Source organism: Apodemus sylvaticus, chromosome 2 (genome assembly GCF_947179515.1).
Source record: "Apodemus sylvaticus chromosome 2, mApoSyl1.1, whole genome shotgun sequence".
Classification (NCBI taxonomy): Eukaryota; Metazoa; Chordata; class Mammalia; order Rodentia; family Muridae; genus Apodemus; species Apodemus sylvaticus.
Genome location: NC_067473.1, coordinates 151162679 through 151186418, shown reverse-complemented (window position 1 = coordinate 151186418; position 23740 = coordinate 151162679). Strand labels below are relative to the sequence as shown.

At 42.9% G+C, this 23740-nt stretch overlaps 2 protein-coding genes across 5 annotated transcripts in view; one reads left to right on the top strand and one right to left on the bottom strand.

The window, feature by feature from the left end:
- The window catches only part of Adipor2 (adiponectin receptor 2), a 66557-nt gene extending 46304 nt beyond the window's left edge, over positions 1 to 20253 (top strand). For both annotated transcript variants that reach the window (XM_052174705.1, XM_052174704.1), the window contains exons 2-8: positions 3624 to 3882; positions 8247 to 8366; positions 11011 to 11182; positions 13998 to 14184; positions 14426 to 14613; positions 16148 to 16341; positions 17482 to 20253. In XM_052174705.1, coding sequence (XP_052030665.1) covers positions 3712 to 3882; positions 8247 to 8366; positions 11011 to 11182; positions 13998 to 14184; positions 14426 to 14613; positions 16148 to 16341; positions 17482 to 17610 — 1161 coding nt within the window. In that variant the 5' untranslated portion in view covers positions 3624 to 3711 and the 3' untranslated portion in view covers positions 17611 to 20253. The remainder of the gene's footprint in view (positions 1 to 3623; positions 3883 to 8246; positions 8367 to 11010; positions 11183 to 13997; positions 14185 to 14425; positions 14614 to 16147; positions 16342 to 17481) is intronic.
- A 438-nt stretch (positions 20254 to 20691) lies between these two features.
- Positions 20692 to 23740, bottom strand: part of Cacna2d4 (calcium voltage-gated channel auxiliary subunit alpha2delta 4) — a 120333-nt gene continuing 117284 nt past the window's right edge. For all 3 annotated transcript variants that reach the window (XM_052174698.1, XM_052174699.1, XM_052174700.1), the window contains one exon: positions 20692 to 23362. In XM_052174698.1, the coding sequence (XP_052030658.1) occupies positions 23258 to 23362 (105 nt within the window). In that variant the 3' untranslated portion in view covers positions 20692 to 23257. The remainder of the gene's footprint in view (positions 23363 to 23740) is intronic.

Here is a 23740-nt window from a genome sequence, read left to right as displayed (position 1 = left end):
TGGTAGGAGAGAACCAATTCTTGCATCTTTCGTGACTCTCTTTCCCCAATAGGTAAGTAAATGTAGTGAAAACTAAAAATGTATCTTCATGTTTAAAAACATGAAAAAGTGCATTTACAACCTGAGGAGGATTTTCTAAGAGATGGAGAAAAGCCTCTCATTTTATAGAGAAACTGGACAAAGACTGAGATAATCTGTTGAAGTTGGTGAATTCTCCAAGCTGTCTTGGGCTGAGCCAGTGGAGGGTCCACACGCACTATACTTACCCTCCCTGGCTCAACCAGGGAAATAACTCTGCCTTTGTCATGAACTGCCCATCTAGTTAGAGATGGGTGAACCTCCTGTCTATCAAGGCTCACACAGCTTGACCTTGACTGTTATTCACTTGACCAACAAACAGTCAAGTGTTACTTCCCTTATCCCCGCTCCCCTAGTTCTGTGTTCTCCCTTTCACACGGTCAGTTCGTAGCAGTGCTGTGGCAGAGTTCTATATCCCAGTCACCAAGATGTAGCTGTAGTCTTTCTTGGCTACCTCAAGCTTCTTGCCTATAGAGTGGTTGGTCTAGGGTTATATCCTAGGTGGAAGCTAGCCATCATTACTTACAATCAAGTCTGTTCCAATTAGTTGTATTAGAAGAAAAAAAGTGTATGAATGGACAGTAGAGCCTTAGATAAGTTTCTCAAGGGCTTTGCACAGGCCACCCAGCTTGTGGTCACTAGCTCAGCGCCCTGTTCCTCTTCCTGTCTGTCTAGCTTGGTTATCTCATACCCACCCACAAGTCCTCCAGCCTCCAACACAGCATATGTGAACAGCTTTCTCTTTTCACCATGGCCATTTCCCCTTAACTACCTTTAGACAGTGTTCTCTCTTCTGTCCCTATCTCTTTATTTGTTTGTCTGTGTCTGTCTCTGTGTCCCCACTCCTACCCCCTTTTCTCTCTCTCAACAGGGTTGTAGTCCTGGATGCCCAAGAACTCTTTTGTAGACCATGTTGGCCTTATACTCACAGATTCTCCTGCCTCTGTTTCCTAAAGTGGTAGGATTAAAGACATGTGCTACCATGCCCAGCTAGAGAGCTCTCTCTTGCCTCCACCTCCTGAGTACTGGGGTATGAACCACCATATCCGACATTCAGGGACACTTTAAAGACTCTATTCTACTTGGTTTAGTTTGAGGTTGAAAATTTGTAGCACAGGCTGGCCTGGAACTTAACTATACAGCTCAACTAGCCTCTAACTTGTGATCCTCCGTCCTCAGCCTTCCACATGCTGGGATTACAGGAATAAGTCCGTGTCAGATGAGTGAGAATGAAGATTTATGTAAATCCTTTATGATACAAACCAGCTGACTTTGGGGCTCAAGTTGCTTTCCAAGTGTATCTCCATCCTCATTTTCCTGGGCACTGAAAAGCACGTGTCCATGGAGTCTGAGAGAGAGCTGGATATAAATAAAGCCAGCTTTTTGTTCTTCATTGTACCCAGTGACTTTAATAAGTTGTCCTCCACCTTCAGTTTCCACATCTCTTAAATGGGGGTTGATAAACTAGAGTTGTGATAGACAACTACATGAACTACATGTAAGTTCTACAGTAGAGAATTCAAGCGTTTGTTCTCAGTAACTGTTAGCTGCCTCTTGCCTTAATTAAAATGGAAATGGTTAGTACGAGCTGGTTTTGTAAACTGTCAACTTCTCCTCCCTGCTTTGATACTGGGGATTGAATGTAGGGCCTTGCTCATGAGAGCCAAGTTCTACCACTAAGCTACATCAGATTTCTTTCTTTTTATTTTTTATTTTGATACAGTCTTGCTGAGTTGTTCAGTAGACCTCCAACCTTCCAGCCTTTTTGCTTCACCTTCCTAGTAGCTAGAATTATAGCTTAACTATAAATAAATATAATCCATTAGTATTATTTCTTTTAAATACAGTCATTTATTATTAACTTGCTATTGTCTTTATGTGATTGATAGAGTCTCAAGTTTGGTGATAGCATAAAGAGTGTGTGTGTGTGTGTTGGGGGCAATTTATACTCAGGGTGTGGGCAAGCTAAGCAAATGATTTACCACTGAGTTATCTGTATAGTCTTTTTTTTTTTTTTTTTAACAATTTATGGTTTTGTTTGTTTGTTTTTTTTTTTTTTTTTGCTTGTATGTATGTGCACTGTGTTCATGTGTGGTACCTTTGAAGCCAGAAGAGGGCATCAGATTCTCTGGAACTGGCATTACAGATTGTTGTGAGCCAATATGTGGGTGCTGGGAACTGTACCTGGATCCCCTAAGAGAAATAAGAGATCTTAACTGCTCAGCCATTTTCTGGTTCCTTGTGCTTTTTGCTTCATGAACTTAGTGACTAAAGAAATCCTGCAGTATCATTGTGCAGTAGCACAATCATTGCAGAGATTCTTTGGCTAGTTCTTAGTTTGTATGTCTACATTGATATAACTTATTTATATACAGGTTACACATACACAGAACAGTCTTGCTCTTCTTCATGGAATCTAGGCCTTTTTCCCTTTGTTCTTTTCCCTTTCCCCTGTGAGAACATGTCTCAGCATTTCAGTGTGTAGTATATGTTCTTGGGTCTTTCTTTCTAGGTGGATTAACTATGGAAATCCATTTTATTCAACTGATTGTCTAGTACATTTGTGTGTTATGAATTAAGACATTTATGTGAAGGGCTTGGAAGCTAGAACTTGTAGGGGATAAAAATACCACAGTTAGGAGAAAGATGATTTAAGAAAGTTTTTGCCGCTCAAGACCATTTAAAGAAATATGGTCATTTATTAGTTATTTATATGCATGTGGTATATTGCTATGGCTCTGAATTTCTTGCTTTCCATGTTAGTCTTAGTCAGAGACCAGAACAACTTAAAAATGTCAGATATTAAGCATGTTGAGTATAAAATGTTGTTGTCCTATATATTGCATACATTTAGAGACTTTTTTCCTATTATATAAAAAAATGTGGTAGTTTTGGTTTTCTCATTTGTAAAGTAAAAATAACCCTTGTCATTGTATTATTTAAATGAAATTAGTTGTATAAAATACAGCATAATATGTAAACTTAATGACTGTTTTTACATTTAGAGTTGTTTGTTTGTTTGTTTGTTTTTGAGACACTCTTTCCATGGCTGGCCTAGAACTTGCTATATATATATAGACTTGGCCTCAAACTTACAGAGATCCTCCTGCCTCTGTTTTCTGAGTGTTATGATTACAGGTGTGCACTACCATGCCTGATTTCAGTTAGGTATGCTTTTAATTGAAAACAAAATGATAGGGTTAAAAAAAGACACAGGCAAAGTGTAGTGAAATGTAAGTAGTCTTTTTGCTAATTCCTGACTTTTTTTATGTGTGCTTCTATGCTGGGAGCATGATTTTGAATACTTTCGAGAAATAATTTTATGTGCATAAATTCATACAACCACATATTTTATAATTAACATAATGGAAATATTACACGTTGTCTTTTTTGTTGATTGATAGATTTTGGCAATCTTTATTAGCAGTGGGTATAAGTTTTTAAGAATGCTGCTCTTTTTAGTGATTGAATTTTCTGTTGCTTTTGTATATAATAATGTAGCTCATGTGTCTTTTCAGCATTCATGTGTATAACTTTCTCCACAGGGTCAACTCACCATCCCTTAAAAACCCATTCTCCCAAGAAGAAGGGACAGAAAGGAAGACCACTTTGTAAGAAAGGCTTTGGTATCCCATGAACGAGCCAGCCGAACACCGATTGGGGTGCACCAGGACTCCAGAGCCAGATATAAGGCTCAGAAAGGGGCACCAACTCGATGATACAAGGGGAGGTAATAATGACAGCAGCCAAGGAGATTCGGAGCCCAGTTTAGAGACACCTGTTTGTTCTTCCTATTATGAAAATGTAAGTTAAAAGTTTGGAGGGCCCAAGTAAAGCAAACATTATGGAGATGAAAAGTGATTTAAAAAGAATACATATGTGTAATATATAATGTGTGTGGTTTTCCAGAAGAAAGAGATGTTGACTTAGTAAAAATATTTTTTTCAAATTTTACGTATGAGTGTTTTGTCTGCATATGTTTGTACCACGTGTGTGTCTTATGCTTTCAGAGGCTTGAAGGGAATGCCAGAGTCCTAGAAGTGGAGTCACATACAATTATCAGTCACCATGCAGGTGCTGGGACTTGAACCCAGGTTCCCTGTGAAAACAGCCAAGTGCTCTTAACTACTGAGCCATCTTTTTTCTTTTTCTTTTTAAAGTTAAATTTGGTGTGTGTGTGTGTGTGTACACGTACACATATACATGTACCATGGTATATGTAGAAGTCAGAGGTCAGCTTTTGGGAGTTGACTCTCTCCTACTGCACGGATCTCCGGGATTATACTTAAGAGCAAGCAGCTTTACCCACTGAGCTATCTTACCAGTCCTGGCTTAGGGGTTTTGTTTTTAGTTTTTTTGTTTGTTTGTTTGTTTGTTTGTTTGTTTTTAAGACCAGACCCAGGACCTCATGTGCTAAGTAGCTGCTGTGCTCCACTTGAGGGTTATTTTTTAAAAAGATTTGTGTGAAGACTCTGGTCCCCATAATTGTGCAGCAAGTTCTTGTAAATATTGAGTCATTTCTCCAGTCCAAAAACTTGGGTTTCTTTTTTACTTTTTTTGTGTGTTTTTTTTTTTTTTTTTTTTTTTTTTATTCCAAGAAATAGTGTTTCTCTGTGTAGCCCTGGCTGTCCTGGAACTTGCTGTAGACCAGGTTGGTCTCAAACTCAGAGAACCACCTGCCTCTGCTTTCCGGTGCTGAGATTAGAGGCATGTGCAATGCCTGTCAGAACTTGGTTTCTTATTAAGCTTAGATATTATTTCATAGTTGTACCTTTCTGCTGGCTAATAAAGTCATAGTCATTGTTTTATCTTAAGAGAGAAATGTTTTTAAATGTTATTTATTTTTGTGCTTATGAATGCTTTACCTGCATGTATGTAAGTGTGCCTGGAAGCTTTGGAGGCCAGAGGAGGGTTGGAGGGCCCTCAGACCCTGGAACCACCAGACTGTTGTAAGATTCCCATGTGGGCACTGGGAACTAGACAGAACAACATATACTCTTAACTTTTGGGCCATTGCCCCCAGCCCCAGAATTTTCTTTTTTAATCCAATAGTTTTTCTAAACCAGCCTTGTTTACATTACAATATTGTCAGTGGTAATTTGGAGAAATTCTGTTTGTATGTAGAATCTCTGAAATTGTTTATCTTCAGTGCATATCTTGGGGTCAGTAGAATCCTGAGGATAGAAGGTAAATTTTAGTGTTTTATTTATTCTCAGTGGAAAAGGGCAGATTTAGGATCTGTGTCATGATAGCAAAAGTCTGAACAGCAGCAGACAGTCACTGTTACAGGTATATTGATGTTCACAGTGAAACTTATGTCCATCCAGTGTTGTGGAGCTGGTAGATTGTCTTAGACTGCAGACTTGTGCTCCTTAGTACGTAGTGATGTAATCTTGTCATTATGAAATATTACAGCCTGTTCTACATAGTGAGGTTCATGCTATCTATCCAGGGCTATGTAGTGAGACCTCATCTAAATCACAAAACAAAAAATATTAAAAGCAACATAGAAAAACATTATTGATGTTTTTTTATGCATATTTAAACTAAATTAAAACCACAGTTAAACTGGGTGTGGTGGAGCATTCAGGAGTCAGAGGCTGGCAGTTCTCTGAGTTCTAGGCCAGCCTAGTCTATAGAGTAAGTTTCAGGCCAGCCAGGGCTACATAGTGAGACCCTGTCTCAGAAAGACTAAAAACCTACCTGGATTTGATGAAATTAGTTTTGTATATTATGTATATCTTATGTCTAAGTTGTTCTTAAGTTAAAACTTTTTGGTTTGTGAGGGTGGGTCTCATGTACTACGTGTGTTCATACACAAGATGATGCGTGAAAAAAACAGTTTTCTGTTTTTCCGTTTTCCATTTTTTTGTTTGTTTTTTTGAACAAAACCAAACAGTAATAGCAAACAATTCATGCTACAAGAAGCAGTCAATGTGGAGTTGGGCATTTGTAATATACTTAACACATTCTAAATAGAAAAAATGTAATACCCTAAGCTGTGCTTGTTTGATTGATTTGGTTTGGTTTTTAGTTGCTATGGGTTGGCCACTGACTTTGTACATGCTAGGCAAGTGCTGTACCACGTAGCTAGCTCTAGCTCTCTCTAGTGTTTAAATCATGCCTATGAATCGGGAGTAAGTCCTTCATACACCTTGTTTCTAATAAGATAGGCAGTAGTCTGGGATGTGGGTGTCATCAGTTGTAGGTTGTGCTGCTGGCCACTATTCTCAGATACCTGTACACAGATTTCTTCCCTACCTTTCCTTTGTATTGGTCTGGCAGGTTCCTCTGACCTGGTTCTGGGTTTGAGCAGCCTGCGGATGGATCCTCAGGCCTTGCTCAGCCTCTCCTCCTGCTGCTTCCTGCCCTCTCCCTTCGTGTTTGCTTTCTGAGATGATGAAAGCCATCTCTGCCCAGGATTGGCTCACTCCAAGGGAATGTATCACTGGGAAAGTAGCCACAGGCAGCACACTAGAGCGTGCTGTGGAGGCTAACACAGGAGCTGGCAGGTGGCACGCTCCTGACTGTCCTCCTCATCCCATACCCAGGTGACCCCCAGGGCCATCCACTTGTTCCTGCTCTTTCTCCAGCTCTCTCCACTATGGCCTCTGCTGGCACCAGGTCCCCTCTCCAGCCCTGTCCATTTTCAACAATGAAAGTGGGTGGTCACTGCATGGAGAGAGCCTTTGTCTATTATTGGAACGTGACATCCTCTGTTTCCTTGCTTACGGATGAGTAAAGGTCTTGTCTGGCCTGCCCTGTCTCACCTGGATACTTTTCCTAAAGGATCACCCTTGGGTTATAGGCACCTTAGTAAGAGCTAGCATCCGGGATCCTTCGTCTCAGATTGGAGAAGGTGATGTAACCGTGGCCTGAGAAGGGAGTGGCCACACCTTGGCAGGAGGCCTCCATTGGTTGACCTTATTTTCCTCTTCTGTGAGACCTGTTCAGAAAGTGGAAGTCAGTTTTGCTTGAGTATAAACTTGTGTTCCTTGTGTGAAGGAGAAAGGACTTTACACTTTCTTATATGCTATTTCTTATAAATGTCAGTAAATTTGAATCTTGGAAGTTAAGTGAGCTGCCAGCTCACTCAGTAGTGGTGGATGCTGTCCATGAAGTGACTTGTGCCAAGGACTTATTGCTTTTGTTGTGTGTTTTAAGACAGGACTCACATAGCCCAGGTTGGTATTCACTAAGCTGTCTCCTGAGCCCCTAAAGTGAGGTCTGGAAGTAGTTTTCCTCCTCCACCTCCTCCACCTCCTCCTCCTCTTCCTCCTCCACCTCCTCCTCCTCCTCTTCCTCCTCCTCCTCCACCTCCTTCTCCACCTCCTCCTCCTCTTCCTCCTCCTCCTCCACCTCCTCCTCCTCTTCCTCCTCCTCCTCCACTTCCTTCTCCACCTCCTCCTCCTCTTCCTCCTCCTTCTCTTCTTCCTCCTCCTCCTCCTCCTCTTCTTCCTCTTCCTCCTCCTCCCTCTTCTTCCTCCTCTTCTTTTTCCTTTTCTTCCTTCCTTTTCCTCTTTTATTTTCAAGTCAGGGTCTAATTATATAGCCCAGTTGGCCTGCCTCAGTTTCTAGATTCTTCTTAGCCTTTATCATGAAGGGATGTTGAACTTTGTCAGAGGTGATTTAAAATTATTTGTGTATGTGATGCAGCAGGGGGTGGGACACACATGCCAGGCTACACAGTGGAGGTCAGCAGATAACCTTGTGGGATTTTGATTGTCCATCTACTGTTATGTGGTACAGGGATCAGATTCAGGTAATTCAGCTCTCACTGGCCAGTGGAAGTAAAACCAAAAGGAAACTAATAAAGCTGTTTGAGGACCAGACTGAAGTGAGCACAGCGATGAGGCTTGGGTAGTTAGTTGTTCATCTGTCAAACTCCAGAAAGGTGGTTTTTGACTTGCTTGTATTTGTTTTGTGTTATTTTGGTTTTGGTTTAGTTTCTTTGAGAAAGGGCCTCGCTATGTCAGAGCTCTGCCTATCTCCACTGGGATTAAAGGTGTACACCATCATGGCCAACTTCATTTTTAACATGAATAGCGTTACAATGAACCTACTGTGTACTGTATGGTTGATGCTTGACTTTAAATTAAACCTTTGTATTTGCAAGGAAAGCATGTTGATTGGTCATGCCCTTGACTGTTGCTGTGATGTCTTTACAGAGCCCTGAGGAACTCAAGTGTAACGATGACAATTCCCAGGAAGATGAAGGGTTTATGGGCATGTCCCCTCTCCTGCAAGCCCATCATGCTATGGAACGAATGGAAGAGTTTGTTTGTAAGGTAAGCTCACAGTTTCTTAGGACTTTTTTTTGCATTTGATTTATCCTTTCCTAAACAGATATCAAAAGAAGTTGGCAGTCCTTTGCTTATTGTTCTGCTTAGGGGAAAATCCATGGCAAGATGAGGACAAAGAAATCTCCTGACTTTGACTTTGTTCCAGACACATTTGTAAAATATATTGATAAAGTTGTTAGTAGAATGTCCCATTGGGATTTAAATCTCTCCGGATAAAGGTTAGAATAGTAGATATAGATTAGATAAGACAGGATGAACAATTTGGACTGGTTGTGCTAGAGCTATTAAAAAGCCATACCAAAATCTCTTCTGCTGTTTAATCTGGACAGTGTAGTTGCTATTTCTAGAGAGTCTATGGATAATCAAACCACTGAGGTAGAAATTTCAAAGTTTTCATGTACATTTAGTATTTTCAATGCAGCTAATATATTTTTGTCTCTTATGGTTTTGTGGTTCATTGAGTCTTTAGGACCCATTGTAGGTTTTTGTTTGTTTTGTTTTGTTTTTAATTGATAGGTTGAATTGAAGTTACTTGTTGGGAATAAAAAGAAAGACTGGTAGGATTTTTAGTTAGATAAACAAGTGCTTTGGGTAGTATTCTGGTTGGTTTCATTTTGCTGTTATGAAATATCCTGGTAAAAAGCAACCTAAGGGAGAAAGATTTTAATTTAGACCATAATTTTAAGTTGTAGTTTATTATTTATAGGGAAACCAGCTTAGATTCTCAGGACCTGGGCAGAATGAAGTCAGATTCTTAGCCAAATATCGCATTAATGACCTCTATGCAAGTTCTTGGTAGAATTCTTGATCCCCCTGAGAGCTCATGGACTGAGCCTCCACTGTTTGTATTTCTCTCAGCATTCTTCCAAGTTCCCACAAGGACAACTTAGTAAGTTTTGTGCCCAGCATTTGATTGCTTTTTTTTAGCTTGCAATTTTAAACGCTTCTACATTCCAGTAAAAACATACAAAAACTAATTCAAATGTATTAAGAATCATGTCAGGTTCATCACAGCAGTCGTTACCAATTTTTCTTCTTCCATTTCTGTTGCTGTGATGAGATATGCTGGCAAAAAACAACTTAGGAGAGAAATGGGTTTACTTTAGTTCACAGTTCCAGATTAGAATCCATCATTAATTGGGGAGCCATGGCATCTGGCACTTGAAACAGTCACACCTGTGGTCACGAACAGAGAGAATGAATGAATGCACGCTTGCATGCCTGGGCTCAGCTCGCATTTTCTATTCTTACACATACAGTTCAGGACCCAAACCAAGGGAATGGCGCCTCCCACAATGGACAGGTCTTCTCAGTTAATATAATCAAGTTATGAAATCAAGTTGGTTAATGAAACCAAGACAGTCTCCCACAAACATGTCCACAGCTCAGACTGATCTAGATAATCTCTCAATGAGAGTCTGTTGGTGATTCTAGATTCTTTCAAGGCCACAAAACTAACCTTCACAGCTAGGTATGATCTCAAGTCAGTGTAAGTCTTTCTCCCTCTCTCACTGTGTGTGTGTGTGTGTGTGTGTGTGTGTGTGTGTGCAAGTTCTTTTTATATCTTGAGAGGGAAGTGGATGGTGTTTAAAATGTATTGTTATCTCCGTTTTCCTTTCTCAGTGTATTGCATCCTTTTAGCTTCTTGATAGTCTTGAGACAGGAGGATCACTTTAGCCCATGAATTCATAGCCATCTTGGATGCAGTCCTCTGTAGCTACATGGGACAACTGAAGTTGAGAGTCATCTTGACTTATTTTACTTTACTTTAGAAATATACATGGATTTCGGGGTTAGCCTGGGTGAGCATAGGCCTTGAATTTTGAACTGGAAGGTGAGAGAGACAAGGAGGGAAGGAACGATAAGGGCTAAGACAGGAGACTGGTTTAATAAGTAGGGCTGCATCTGTTCTCAGTTTGGCACTTGCCTTGGGAGAATAGAAGTATCACATAAAGGAAAGCTTTTTATAGTTGTCAGTAAGGAAATAAAGGGCAGAGAATAGGAAACAGATTGTGGAAGGGGCACAGTAGTGGGCAAGTGATAGTCTTTCTGAAGAGAGGGGAAGAGAGTCCAGTTTATGAGGCTTCGCTGTTTGCTTTGTTCCAAGACCTCCAGAACTTGTGGGGAGAGGTCTTAGGTCCTGATAATTTGTGTTTGGAGCTAGCTTTATAGTGTATCAGCTGGAAGCACTGTGGGCCCAGTAGTGGGAACTCTTCAGTTTTCTTATAGCAGAAAGAAGAGGGAAGACATTTTAGGATAAGACACAAAACTGTGATTTTATAATTCTTTTGTATCAACAAGAACATTAAGTATAAAATAGTCATATTTAAGGACTAATTTTTTTCTGAGGTAACATCTGTTGTCCATGATGAAGGTCTGTGTATCTGGGACTTTGAATTCCTCATTTCTTTAGCTGGACTAAAACAAAGGTCTTTCAGGGCATAGTTTGGTATATTTGTTTATGCTTTACTGTTCTTAACAAAGCCTACCATTTAGAAATTCATTTTTTGTCAGTCTGTTTTATCTTTAACAGTATAAGATGTTATGATAAAAGTTGTTTGGGAACAGTGTTGCTAAATGACAACTAAAGTCACAAATATGTTTGATACCATTCTTCAATGACTCCTAGGTATGGGAAGGCCGATGGCGAGTGATCCCTCACGACGTGCTTCCTGATTGGCTTAAGGATAATGATTTCCTTCTCCACGGACACCGGCCTCCTATGCCTTCTTTCCGGGCCTGTTTTAAGAGCATTTTTAGAATACACACAGAGACGGGCAACATTTGGACACATCTCCTAGGTATGTAATGTTGGTGGTCAGTGGTATAATGAAATTAGTGATTTACTTAGCGTCTCTGATTTTCATGTATTTTGAGAGTAAGTATAGCATTCGAAAAATATAGAATTTATCTCCCTCAGATTTTCAGTAATAATTTGTCATTGGTTTACCCTTTGATAATCCTAATTTGTGCTGTGACTCATCTTTTCTCTTTCCTAGATTTTGGTTTGAGATAGGGCCTTACTGTGTGTCCCAGGTTAGTCTGGACTTCATGATCCTTCTTCGGCCTTTTCCAGGTAGCTATGTGGGCCTCTTGCCTGCCTTCTCCCTAGATCTTTAGATAATGGCCCCAAAGGCAAGGCAAGAATTGCTGTATAAAACATATAGTATTTTAATAAGCAACGAGGGGAAAATGTGTTAGAAAGTTTAAGCAGTTTTTTTCAGTCAGTAATTAGATTATTTATAGTTAAATTTCATTTGCTATGAATAAAATATGAAACTGATATTTCTCCATTATGATTTTTGTAAAATTAAATAAAAATACAGTGGGGACAAAGGATAATTTTTCAGTAAAAGGAAGAGCACAGCTGAGGCAGCCCTTATAAAGAATGACGTCGGGTGAGACAGGGCTGGCACATTATTAATAGAGACAGCCAGCTGCCGACTAGATAGACCACACATGGTTTAGCCATGCAGTCAGACATTGTGGGGTCAGTGAGCTGGCCAGCCGGTAAGTAAAGGCTGTTTGTAGCCTCTAGATCTTATGTGGAGTTAACCCCCAGGCCTGCAATGGTGGAAGGAGAGGATCGACTCCTACAAGTGCTCTCTGGCTTGCATTATGTGCACAACAATAAATAAGTAAAAGTAAGATTTTTTTTAAAAAAAGATTTTGGCTATAAAAAGGTGAATTACTGATGATTATTACATGTTGAATGTGTTTTAAGTTAATTAAATGTAGAGACACAGCAGGCTACAAATTTGAATGATTCCATGTATATAAAACATCCAGAAAAGGCAAATGCATAGGGACAGGAAGTAGCTTAGTGTCTGTAGTGCTGGAGGGGGCAGAGGGTGTGGCGTGACAGCAGGTACAGGCCTGCGTTTGGCACGACGAAGATGGTTTGCAGTTAGGCCTGGATGTCATACAGACTTGGGGATGTACTAATTACTGGCTATACTACATTTAACTTGAATTTTCTTTTTTTGTTTGTTTATTTTCGAGATAACATTTCTCTGTATATGTAACCTGTAACCCTGGCCATCCTGGAAGTCGCTGTGTAGACCAAGCTGGCCTCAAACTCTGAAATCTACTTTTCTCTGCCTCCCAAGTGCTGGGACTAAAGGTTGCACCATCACGGCCTGACTTGATTTGTTTCTTACCCCAGGTTTAGTTTCTACTATGTCTCCAAGTTCCTGCTAGAATACTGAGAGAAGAATAGAGAATAATCATGTTTGTTGATATCATCTAACTCAGATAATTTCTTAATTCAAGTTACCTGATTAGAATGAATTAGAGTGTTAACAACCGAATCACTTACCAGCTTCTACCTGGGCCTCTGTTAGCCCTTTGCTAAGTAATAAGAACATGGTATCTTATTCTAGAGACCAGCTTAACTACTGAGTATAAGATAGGCCTAGTGGCACAGCTATAAGGGAGGCTGATGCAGGAGAATCATAAGTTTAAGGCCTGCTTGTGTTAGACTGTGTCTGGGCAAATTAGTGAAAGTGACTCAAAAAGTACAAAGATTGACCTGGTAAAATGGCACATATACACTCTCTCTTATTTTTTTAAAAGCACTTACTGCTCTTATAGAGGACCCAAGTCTGAGTCCCAGCATTCAAATGGCAGCTGACAAACCACCTGTGACCACAGGAAGGAGATCCATGTAGGCAAAATACTCACACACATAACAATAGAGAAATCTTTTAAAAATCCAAGAAGGAGGACTGTTTAGTGGTGAGTGCTTGCCTAGCATCTTATGGGGTCTTGAGTTCAGTCTCTAGCACAAAAACAAACCCCACAACCCCAAAAAGCAACCAAACAACAAAAACTTGGTATGAACCTATAGTGGTGGCCACACACTTTTAATCCCAGCACTCAAGAGACAGAGGTAGGCAGATATCTAAGTTTGAGGCCAGCCTGGTCTATGCAGTGTGAACTCCAGGCTAGGCAGGACTACATAGTACTGAGACCCATTCTCAAACAAAGCAAATGGTCAGGTATGGAGTTTCTGACAGTGATGTACTGGGACAGCTAGTGAGGACCAGAGAAACAGCCCAGGATCCTTCAGCATCTGGAAACAGATGTAGAGCTTTGAAAGCACCTATCAGTGTATGTGTCAAAACTGTGTAAGTAACAGTTCTGCTTAAATCTAAGAGGTAATTGTCCTCTCTGGCTTCTTTTGGTCCTTAGATGAATGAGAAATTATCTTCCTCCTCCTCTTCTTTTTTTCTTTCTCAGATAGTCTTCTTATATGTCCCAGGCTACCTCAGATTCCTCTGTTGCTGAGGATGGCCTTGAATTTGTAATATTCCTACTTCCCCCCAAGTGCTGGGATTAAGGTGTGTGTCACCGTCCCTTTGTACACTGGGAAGCACTCATTACATCCTCAACTAGTTATTATATTCTTTATGCTCAAGGTTTATGATGTTAAAGTGTTCATGACACTAGCAGCATTGAAAGTAAACTAAAATCTTGGATAAACATTTTGTTTGGATTTTTTTCTCACAGAATTTATGGTTTTAATATTACTGCTACTGGGAAGTTTTGGAAACGCAGTGTACAACACTGTGCTGTCAGAGAACATTTTATCCATTTCTTGCATTCTTTCCCTAGGTTGTGTATTCTTCCTGTGCCTGGGGATCTTTTATATGTTTCGCCCAAATATATCTTTTGTGGCCCCTCTGCAAGAGAAGGTGGTCTTTGGGTTGTTCTTCTTGGGAGCCATTCTCTGCCTTTCCTTTTCATGGCTCTTCCACACGGTGTACTGCCATTCCGAAGGGGTCTCCCGCCTCTTCTCTAAGTAAGTATTCCTGATGTCTTGTTCCCAGCCATGCGGTAGGTGCAGCGGGCAGAACAGCCTCCAGCAGAGCTGGCAGGATTCTTGATGCTACCCCACATGGACGTCGTCCTTTAAATGATGCCAACAGCCCAGTGTGTTTCTTAGTTGTTGCTGATGTCATAAGTCATGGGGGATTTAATTGGAGCCTATAATAGATGATAATTTTAGCATTAAATGGAGTTCTTTTAAATTTTAATCCTAGATTGGATTACTCTGGTATTGCTCTTCTGATCATGGGAAGTTTTGTTCCTTGGCTTTATTATTCTTTCTACTGTAACCCACAACCTTGCTTCATCTACCTGATTGTCATCTGTGTGCTGGGCATCGCAGCCATCATCGTCTCTCAGTGGGACATGTTTGCCACCCCTCAGTATCGGGGGGTCAGAGCAGGTGAGTGCATGTGAGTGTGCAGTTGTCACTGCTCAGTTACGGCATCCGTTAGAACCAGGTGCTGTGCTTTTCAGTGCAGACATACCAACTGTCCTGCTTGTCCTTAGGCTTCTAGCCTGGTGCTCGGTTATGAGGAGCATGGGGTTGAAGGGCAGCGGTAAGATGGGTGCACACATACATTTTGGGCAGCATTGTATATTTGATGAAATACCACAATATAATGACTTCTGTATTCTTTCAGATTAGTGTACTTGTGACTGATTCTTCTTGTGTTATATTTAATATTTTATATTTTAATTTAAATTGCTTTGATAAATAAGGCTAGAGTTCATGCTGATTATGCTCCAAAAACCTTTGGTATTTAGGTAGTGCCTACTGAGTACCCTGTGACATTGGCAGCCTTCTTGTTTAATTGTGGCATTCACAGAACCAGAAGTTTGAAAAACACTGCCTTTAATTTTGAAAGCAGTAGCCTCTGCTTAGTAATTCTGACAAAATCTTTATGAACTGTGTCTCAAGTTGTGTCTTCTGTTTTCTGTCCTGAAAATAACACTCAGTACCTCCCAGGTGGTATTACAACACATGCTTCTTCTTGTTATAAAATTCAAGCCCTGGTTCATCTGCATGCACTTAGAATGTTAGAAGTGCTTTTAACAGAGGTGACCTCATGTTAGAGACATTCCAGCATTCTGCTCTCCTCCTTTTTAAGATGTCACAGGAGCAGATAGGCAATAGTCCACACTGGCTTCGCAGTTCTTACTAGGTCAGTGGTGTTAACCCTGTTTGAGTACATGGGCTAAGAACATCTTTGCTGAGTGGAGCTGAGTGTTCTATTTATACACACTAGGTTAAGTCCCGAGCCTCTGACTTGACAGTGAAAAGCACCATTAGCTTTCGTTCATATGCAAAGGAAAAGAACAGTGTAGCAGTGCCTGGAGGACAGAAGAGGGTTGGAATAGTGATCTGGGTCTGCTTGGCCCCTGACTCTGATGTAGTTAGCGAGCCATTTCTTCCTCTGAGTGTGAGTCTGTATGCATCCATACACACACACACACACACACACATATATGTATGTATGTATATGTATATGTTATATGTTGTGGCATGCTGTCAGCTTACTGGCGGTTCTGGAGGTCCTAAAGTCTGTTGAGGAGAGCTTACCAAATGACAGCCTGTTGTTGTATTCTGCCTGTAAAATGTGGCATTCAAGGAAGTTTAAGCAAGTCCCCCATGCTTTTTTTTTTTTTTTTTTAAACTCGAGGCAGTGTTTTTTTTCCCCTTAAAAGAACATCCTAACCCTCACTCAGGGCTGCTTACACAACCTAGCTTACAAGGATGCGGCTTGTGTTTGTTTGTAAGTAGAAAAGAGTTACATTGTCTAGTGTGATGAATGGTGTCTCAAAGTTTGAAGGACTTTTTTTCTTTAAAACAAGAATGACCTTACTTTGAAATTGATCAAAGTAAATGGAACTATGTCATAGCATTGACTTATTTTTCTTGTGTATTCTTTTTCTTCTGTTCTCTGATGACTTAGGAGTGTTCGTGGGCTTAGGCCTGAGTGGAATCATCCCTACCTTGCATTATGTCATCTCAGAAGGGTTCCTGAAGGCTGCCACCATAGGGCAGATAGGCTGGCTGATGCTCATGGCCAGCCTCTATATCACAGGAGCTGCCCTCTATGCGGCCCGTATCCCCGAGCGCTTCTTCCCTGGCAAATGTGACATCTGGGTAAGTGTGGTCAACAGTGAGTAGGTGTACATGTTACTGTTAGTAGGCCAGTGAAATTCTGGGAGTGACGTAATCAAAAGTTTTAAAAGTAAGAGGCTTGCATCCCAGTCTTAGCTCTGTCCTTTGTGTGGATTCTCTGGACAGTGAGCATGGGATAATCTTGGGAAGCAGAGGCAGGCAGATTCCTGAGTTTGAGGCCAGCTTGATCTACACAGTGAGTTCCAGGACAGCTAAGTCTTCAAACAAACAACAAAAAAATACCAAGGGGCCGGGGAGATGAGCTATTAATTTATTTTAGTTACTAATTTGTGTGTGATGTATGTTAGAATGGGCATGCATGGTGCCCATGTGGAAGTCAGAGGACATCTCTCAGGAATCAACTGTCTTCTGCTATGGGGGTGTCTGGGAGAGGAATGGAGGAGAGAGGGGTGACTAGACTGTGGCCAACAACAGGAGATGAGGGAGAGAAGCGAGGAGAGGACATAAAGAGCTGTAAAGATGGACGCTTCTGACCTAAGGGGATCCGAGACGTCTTCTGTGTAATACATTTGGAGTGCTCTTAAAGTAACTCTGACTTGCAGGGCCCTGCTCTCAGTTTTGCTCAGTTGTATGGTGAGCTGGCCACCCATGTTCTAAAAGGTGGGTTAGCTGTCTGTAAGTGGAGATGGTCTGGAACTCAGTCTTGTGAGCTTCAGGTTAGCTAATTTATTTATTTTATTATTATATATTATTTATTTAATTTATTTATACTTCGAGAATCAATGTCTTGATAAATACCTCTGTGCCTTTTCATTTTGAGACCAGGAAAGAATGTTGTAATTTCATATGTTCATCACTAAGTCATATCCTGCTGCTCGTTGTCAAGGAATCTTTGGGAATTTGGTGGCCTAACTGCATGGTCTCTGGAATTTGCCCTCCCCCCAGTTCTCTATATTAGTGGCAGTCCCTGGTACTGCCTATTTCTCTTCGGAGAGCTAGCTTCTGACTCAGGAAAACTTGAGGTCCCCAAAGGGTTTCTTGTACCCCCTTGAATTTAAATTGTATCACCTACGTTCCCATTGTCCATGCAAGCTGGGAAGCAGCGTGCCCTCCTGGGGACTGTTGCAGGCTTAGTGACAGTGGCTTTCTTTTCTCCCGCAGTTTCACTCTCATCAGCTCTTCCACATCTTTGTGGTTGCTGGTGCCTTTGTTCACTTCCACGGAGTCTCAAACCTGCAGGAATTTCGGTTCATGATCGGCGGGGGCTGCACTGAAGAGGATGCACTGTGATACTCTCCAGGAACCAGGGACTTTGACCCTGAGCCAGGCCTGCCGCTCCCGCAGGCCTTCTTCCTGGCTGTCGGTGCCAGTGCCAGAGAAGCCCCAAAACTTGGACAGCCTCACGGGCCTTGTGTTGGCCCAAGGGCTCCATGGGGTACAAGAACAAGACTAAGAAGAGAAAAACAAAAATAAATCATACCTCAAAGGATGGAATGCATCAATTCAGAGAAAAGGAGAAATGGCTCATCCCCTGGCTTCCTTTTGGGATCTACCGATTGAGAGCAACTCTCTGCAAGACCCTTGCCTGACAGACTGGCTTCTGATGTGATCGTATTTATTTGTAGAAGATGGGGAAACAGTTTAGCTGGTGGTTCTTTTTTCTCCCTTTCTTGCTCCTTAAAGCAGTAACATGTATGGGTACCATGCACCAACTGATCGTGCCATTGGAGCTCCTTACACAATAATCAGAACCAGTTTAGGTGAACATTTATATCCAGTAAAGGGGTGGGAGTGCGGCTTTAGGCACTCATTGGGAGAACAAAGAAATTAATGTAAATAAGATTTCTAATTTACTGTTTAAATAAGAATTTATATAAACATTTAAGACATAGGGGCAGGGAGGGAGGGAGACTTTTTTTAAAAGAATGAAACATGCAAGTACCACACACTGTTTCAATTTTGCACAAGTGATGGAAGGAGGATGGAGTGGCAGCCCCAGAATGCACGATGTCTTGGTGCACCAAGGTGCCTTCCCTAGGCCGGTAACACTTGGCCCCTGCTGGGGCAGAGTGTGCAGCCCCAGCCCCGTAACTTGCTGACCACTCAAGACTGAGAGCCTTTGGGCATTCAGAGGGGGAGGCCGTGGGAGGAAGTGGCGTGTGCTTCCTCAGCAGAAGCAGCACAGGTTGTCATGCTGGCTCTAGAGAAAGTGTCATTTGAGAGACTATTATGTAGGCTAGTAATGACCCTTCTAAAGAGTAAAACCCCATAGATGTAGAAGAGAGTTGATGAAAGGGATGCGGACCTGGGGACATCAGCATAGGGCTTGTCTGCTTTTTCCTGGTGTCTTCTTTAACCAGGGGGTAATTCTTATCGGAATAGAGGTATGGCCATTTTTCAAACCCTCTCTGTGGAGCTCTGAGCCATTCTGCAAACTTTGCTCTATTGAGAATCACTGCCCTAACTGTCCTTCTTCCTCCTGGAAATCAAAAAACTGCCCCATCCCCCCTCCCCCCTGCCCCCGGCATCATAGCTCCTGGCATGGAGCCAGCCACTAGTGAGATTCTGATGAGCATGGGTCCCCCCTGAAGTCACACAGGCAGGTGTGGAGAACCATTCCCTTGGACTAGGAATGGTGGCATTTTTCTCTGGTGCACTGTCTTGGTGAGTTTTGCGTGACAGAACAGATTCTTCTCCCCTTGAATAGGAGAGTCCGTAATACCTACTGTGGAGTTGTTAGTGTTCACTGAATGCCATTTGCAAGAAGTGCTATGGAGTTGAAAAGGAAGTGGTATCTGATGCCAGGTAATCTGATAGAATTAAACCCACAAGTTTGAATTGCTGCTGGAAGTTACACATAATTTCTCTGTCCTAGGGCCATCTTGTTATGGGCTTAGAGAGTGGCAGCGAATGGGGCCTTGGCTCCTAAGTGAGAAACCAAGCACTTGAGTCTCTAAGACTCTAGCATCACTCCCTGGGGCTGGTGGGTATTGCAGTGTAACATGGGGCCTCAGGCAGCTCAAGAGGGGTGCTTGGCAAGATGAGGAGGTCCTGTTTATTGAGTAGAGTTTTCCTGGTCATTGTCCTTCCTTTACCTTCAGATCTCCACCCAGCTGCAGCTGGGGATCCAGGAAGGAGTCCATTGTAAAACCTGCGAAGAACTTCAGAGTATTTTGGTTGTGGATAAGGTCACTGCCCTTGGTAGACCAGAAAGCTCTGGGTGAACAGCATTGTGCCAGACAGAACTAAGAACAGTGTTAATTCCTCAAGACAATGTCCATCCGGAAGGAAGCTCACCTAGGTTTGTGGTAGCAACAGCACACATATCAGAAGCCAGACTTACTCTCTGGTCATGTACTTTGGGACATGAAAGAGATGCTTCCTCATGACACCTACAGAAGTAGAGGTCTTTGGGTCTAGTCATCCCTTTTCCCAAAGCAGGGAGACTCTGGTTCAACATAGCACAAACTCTTAGGGAACAGAATCACCACCACCAATGTGTAGTTCAGTAACCTCCCTCCGGTATGTCTGTGGGCATGCGTGTGCCCCGTATGTCTGCGCAGCTCACTACCAACAGCCTCCATGTGCACTTGACCTTGTGGTGCCTCCGGGAACTCTCCGGGTTGGCGCCTGAATGCCTTACTCTCAGCAGTCTGAGGCTTGCTTGCTCTGCGCACACGTTTCATTCTCTTTTTTTGGCCCTAGGCTGGTTAGGAACCTGTACACCTTCACTCATTCATCATTAAATAGTGGCCTTTTTCAGTATTTCCTCTCTCCCCTATATAAGTTGCTGAAATCACAAAGCACACTTTTGGGGATCATAGAAGGTTGGGGTTCCAGAAAGGCATCTATGTGATGGTTCCATTCACTATGGGGATGTCCCTACTTGCTATCTTCTTGATTTCTCTAATAAAAGAGCCAAATGGAAAATGAGTTGTGTTTTTATTGTCCCTCCGCCCTTTTTTTCTTTTAAAACCTTACCTCACTTTTGGGATATCCTAATTTAGTCAGGGAGTTTTTAGAAACGTTCTGCCTTCAGGAGGTTGATGCAGGAAGATCATGAGTTTAAGGCTAGCCTGGGCTACACAGACCTCATCTAACAAGAAAAAGGTGAGCTTTCTCTATACCTGGTTAAAGTGACCATCAAGGTCTACGGGCTGTGTTGAACCTGACCACATGCATGTGGCCTCTGTATTGTCAGAGCCACCTGCAAACCACTTGAAAGCCTCTGGGTGGTGTCGCTGCAGCCCAGGAATAGCCCTGTCTAAAAGCATTTCCTTTCCTCCCTGGGCACAAGCCACCTGATGCTTCCCGGAGTCATGTCTAAGTACTTGATGGCTCAGCCCCCCAGAAACCACTGAGGAAGACTTGGGCTGCAGCCTCTTGTCCTTTGGCCACACTAGACTCAGAGTTGTGAGGCAGGTACACATCTACTTCGGATATGATGCTCTCTGTCAAGTCATCCTTTGCAGCCTTCCTGACGCATGGGTCACATAAAGACTATTTCTGAAGCTGCCATTGGGCTTGGCTTAGGTTCAGCTGAGCCCCTCTTACCCTCTCTACTTGCTTTTGTGACCTTAGGATATGGTCACTCCTATGTTCCCCTGAACCAAAACTTGATGTAGCATCACAAGGTGCTGTGGCAACCTTTTATTTGAGGTGGTTCTTCAACCAGCTCTTGTGGTTGAAGGCGACACAGATAAGGAAAGATGCCAGAATGCTGTAGTCCATTCATTTAATCCTGGGGTGCCGACTTCATTCCTCTAAAGTCAAGGTGCCACATCTTTCGCCTAATCCAGACTGCAGCCTTCCAGTGTCTTGATGGAATTGTGACCATTCAGAAATCACTGAGGAGGGCTTAGTTTGCAGCTTCATGTCTTTGCCATCCTTCTACATGTCCTTTGGCTGCACTAGCCTCAGAACTAAGAGGCAGGCACACTTTGGGGAGACGCCTGTTGTCTATGGTAGGGACAGAGCATCTCAGAAATGCCTTTTCTTCAGCTGCTCTGGTGATGTTCTAAACAATCCCTCAGCAGTGCCAGGCACAAGAGCCCCGTGGCTCATGGCCAGGAGCTGCCTGGCACCCTCTACTTAGCATTTCTCCTGTGGCCAAAATAGTTGATAAACGTCCCCAAATGCTCTGCCTGGTTGGGTGAAGAAGACGAGCCCCTCAAGAGACCTGATGCTGAGTGGAAATCCTAACACTAATGACAAGGAAGGCCGGTGCTATGGTAGCAGTCGCAAGACCTGCCACGCCAGACAATACTGTGTTTTGGCATGAAAGAGGAAACACCGCTACAACAGCTTGGTACTTCACCTGGGCTGGGCAGCACCTCTGACCTTCCTGACCTTCCAAGCCACGAGGCAGGATGCTAGGGTGAGAGGTCAGAATGTTGGTGTTGACTGTGTGCTAAGTAGCTCTAGGTACACTGCCTACTACTTCACAAAGCCAGGACTTAGAACTATTTTCCCTTCTCCAACTTTAGTTGTTTTATCTATTTTTTTATTCTCAAGATAAGGTTTCTGTGTAGTCCTGGGTGTCTGGGACTCATTTTATAGATCAGGCTAGTCTCATACTTAGAGATCTTTCTGCCTCTGCCTCCCAATCCTGGGATTAAAGGTGCGTACCACTGCTGCCAGTTTAGTTTCCTGATTTAAGACAGGAAATTGTGGGGCTTGAGGGGTTCAGCCAGTGGAGTATGAGGACCCAAGTTAGGTTCCTAAACTATTAAAACAGTAGGGCAATAGCCGGGCATGCTTGCAGGCCCAGCTTGGGGAGACAGTGACAGATGGGTTTCTGGGACACGCTGACTAGCTAGTCTGGATAAATTGGAGGGCTCAGATTTTGTGAGAGATCTTATCTAAAAAAAATTAAAGAAGTAATTGAGGAAGACAGCCAACACCACCTTTGGCTACCGCATCTTTGTACAAACAGATACACAAATGCACAGAGACATATATTTTTTAAAAAATGCCAAAAAAGGGCAGGTAAATTGTAGAACTTCCTTGGGTATTGTGGCAAGGATTGTGTGTTGTTTCCAACCTCCAGGTCTTAACCCCAGAAAGAGTCTAATTTCTTTTGTAAATTGTGGGCCATAGGAAGCCCACCACAGGTCTTGAAGACCTCACCTGGCTCCCTACCTTGATAAGGTCTGTGAGGAGCTCGTCCTAGTTCTGCTTTTCTCACCACCTCCTCTGGATCACACTCGTCCAGTGCCACGCTGCCCATTACAGCAGCTGCAGAGCTCATCCTAATAGCTTTTCTTTTTCTTTCTGAGACTATAATTACATGTCTCCCTTCTGGTTCCCTCCAAATCCTCCCGTATACCCCTCTGCACTCTCCTTCAGATTATTAGTGTAAATTCTTCAGTGGTAGCAGGCTGAAGATAGGTGGCAGGACTTAATGTTTATTGTGTTCCTATTGTTTCTGTTGTGCAGGGATTGAAGGTGTGCACCACTACACCCAGCTTTCTTTCCATTTCTTCCCTCCTCTTCTGCTCCCTTTCCTAGACTTCCTGTCTCTCCCCCTGCCTGTCCTCCTTGCACTATCTGTAATGGATAAGAGTACCTTCCTTTTGGTAGACAAGCAGGTTCTTGCCACAGCCTCTGCATGGGCCTCACTGCTGAATCCTGGCCCCCAGACCTCCTCAGATCTGTAGGAGACCAGTCAGGGAAACAGGTGACACTTTGGTAAAGTGGAGTAACTAACTTCTGCCCTTCCTTCACTTGAGACAAGAATAGAAGACTTGAGGTGGCTGGCACCCAGCTCCTTGAAGAACCTTGGGGATCCCTCTAGCAGTCTCTAAAAGGCAGGGACTTGTAGCCCAGGACTGAAACCAAGGAGACACCCCACAGCTGTTGAGCGGGGCCCTCATCAGCTGGTAACTTTGTAGAATGTTCCATAAGGCCCGCTTCTGTGAAAGCAGATGGGCTAGAGTCACCACAGAAGCTGGGGCGGAAACAGCCAGGCCCACAGTGACAGCAGGATCAGAGGGGATGAAGGCAGAGTGTCTGAAGCACCGCCACAGTCCTGGGCATGCTCCTGGAAAGCCGGAGAGGTACAGGGCATTAGGAGAGAGGCGGCCTCCAACAACCCAAGCCCCTGCTCCCCTGCGTGCACAGCAGGGGTGCACACAGACAGACCTAGAGCCTGGGGGATGGTTTCTAAGAGAAGAAACCTTCCTTTCTTCAAGCTTCTAGGGACAGTAGCGTCTGCTTGCTTAAATCTTTAGGGCCTTCCTCTCATAATTGTGTGGAGCAGCCGTCATCTCCAGGAGCAGCAACACCTATCTCTAGGGAGGTCGTTTGTGGCAGCCACACCCAGCTGAGACTGAGTAGTAAGGTCCCTAGTTTAGGGGTTAATATACACCAGTCACTATTGTCACTAGCCAAGTCATGAGTAGCCCTGTAAGGGGAAGCT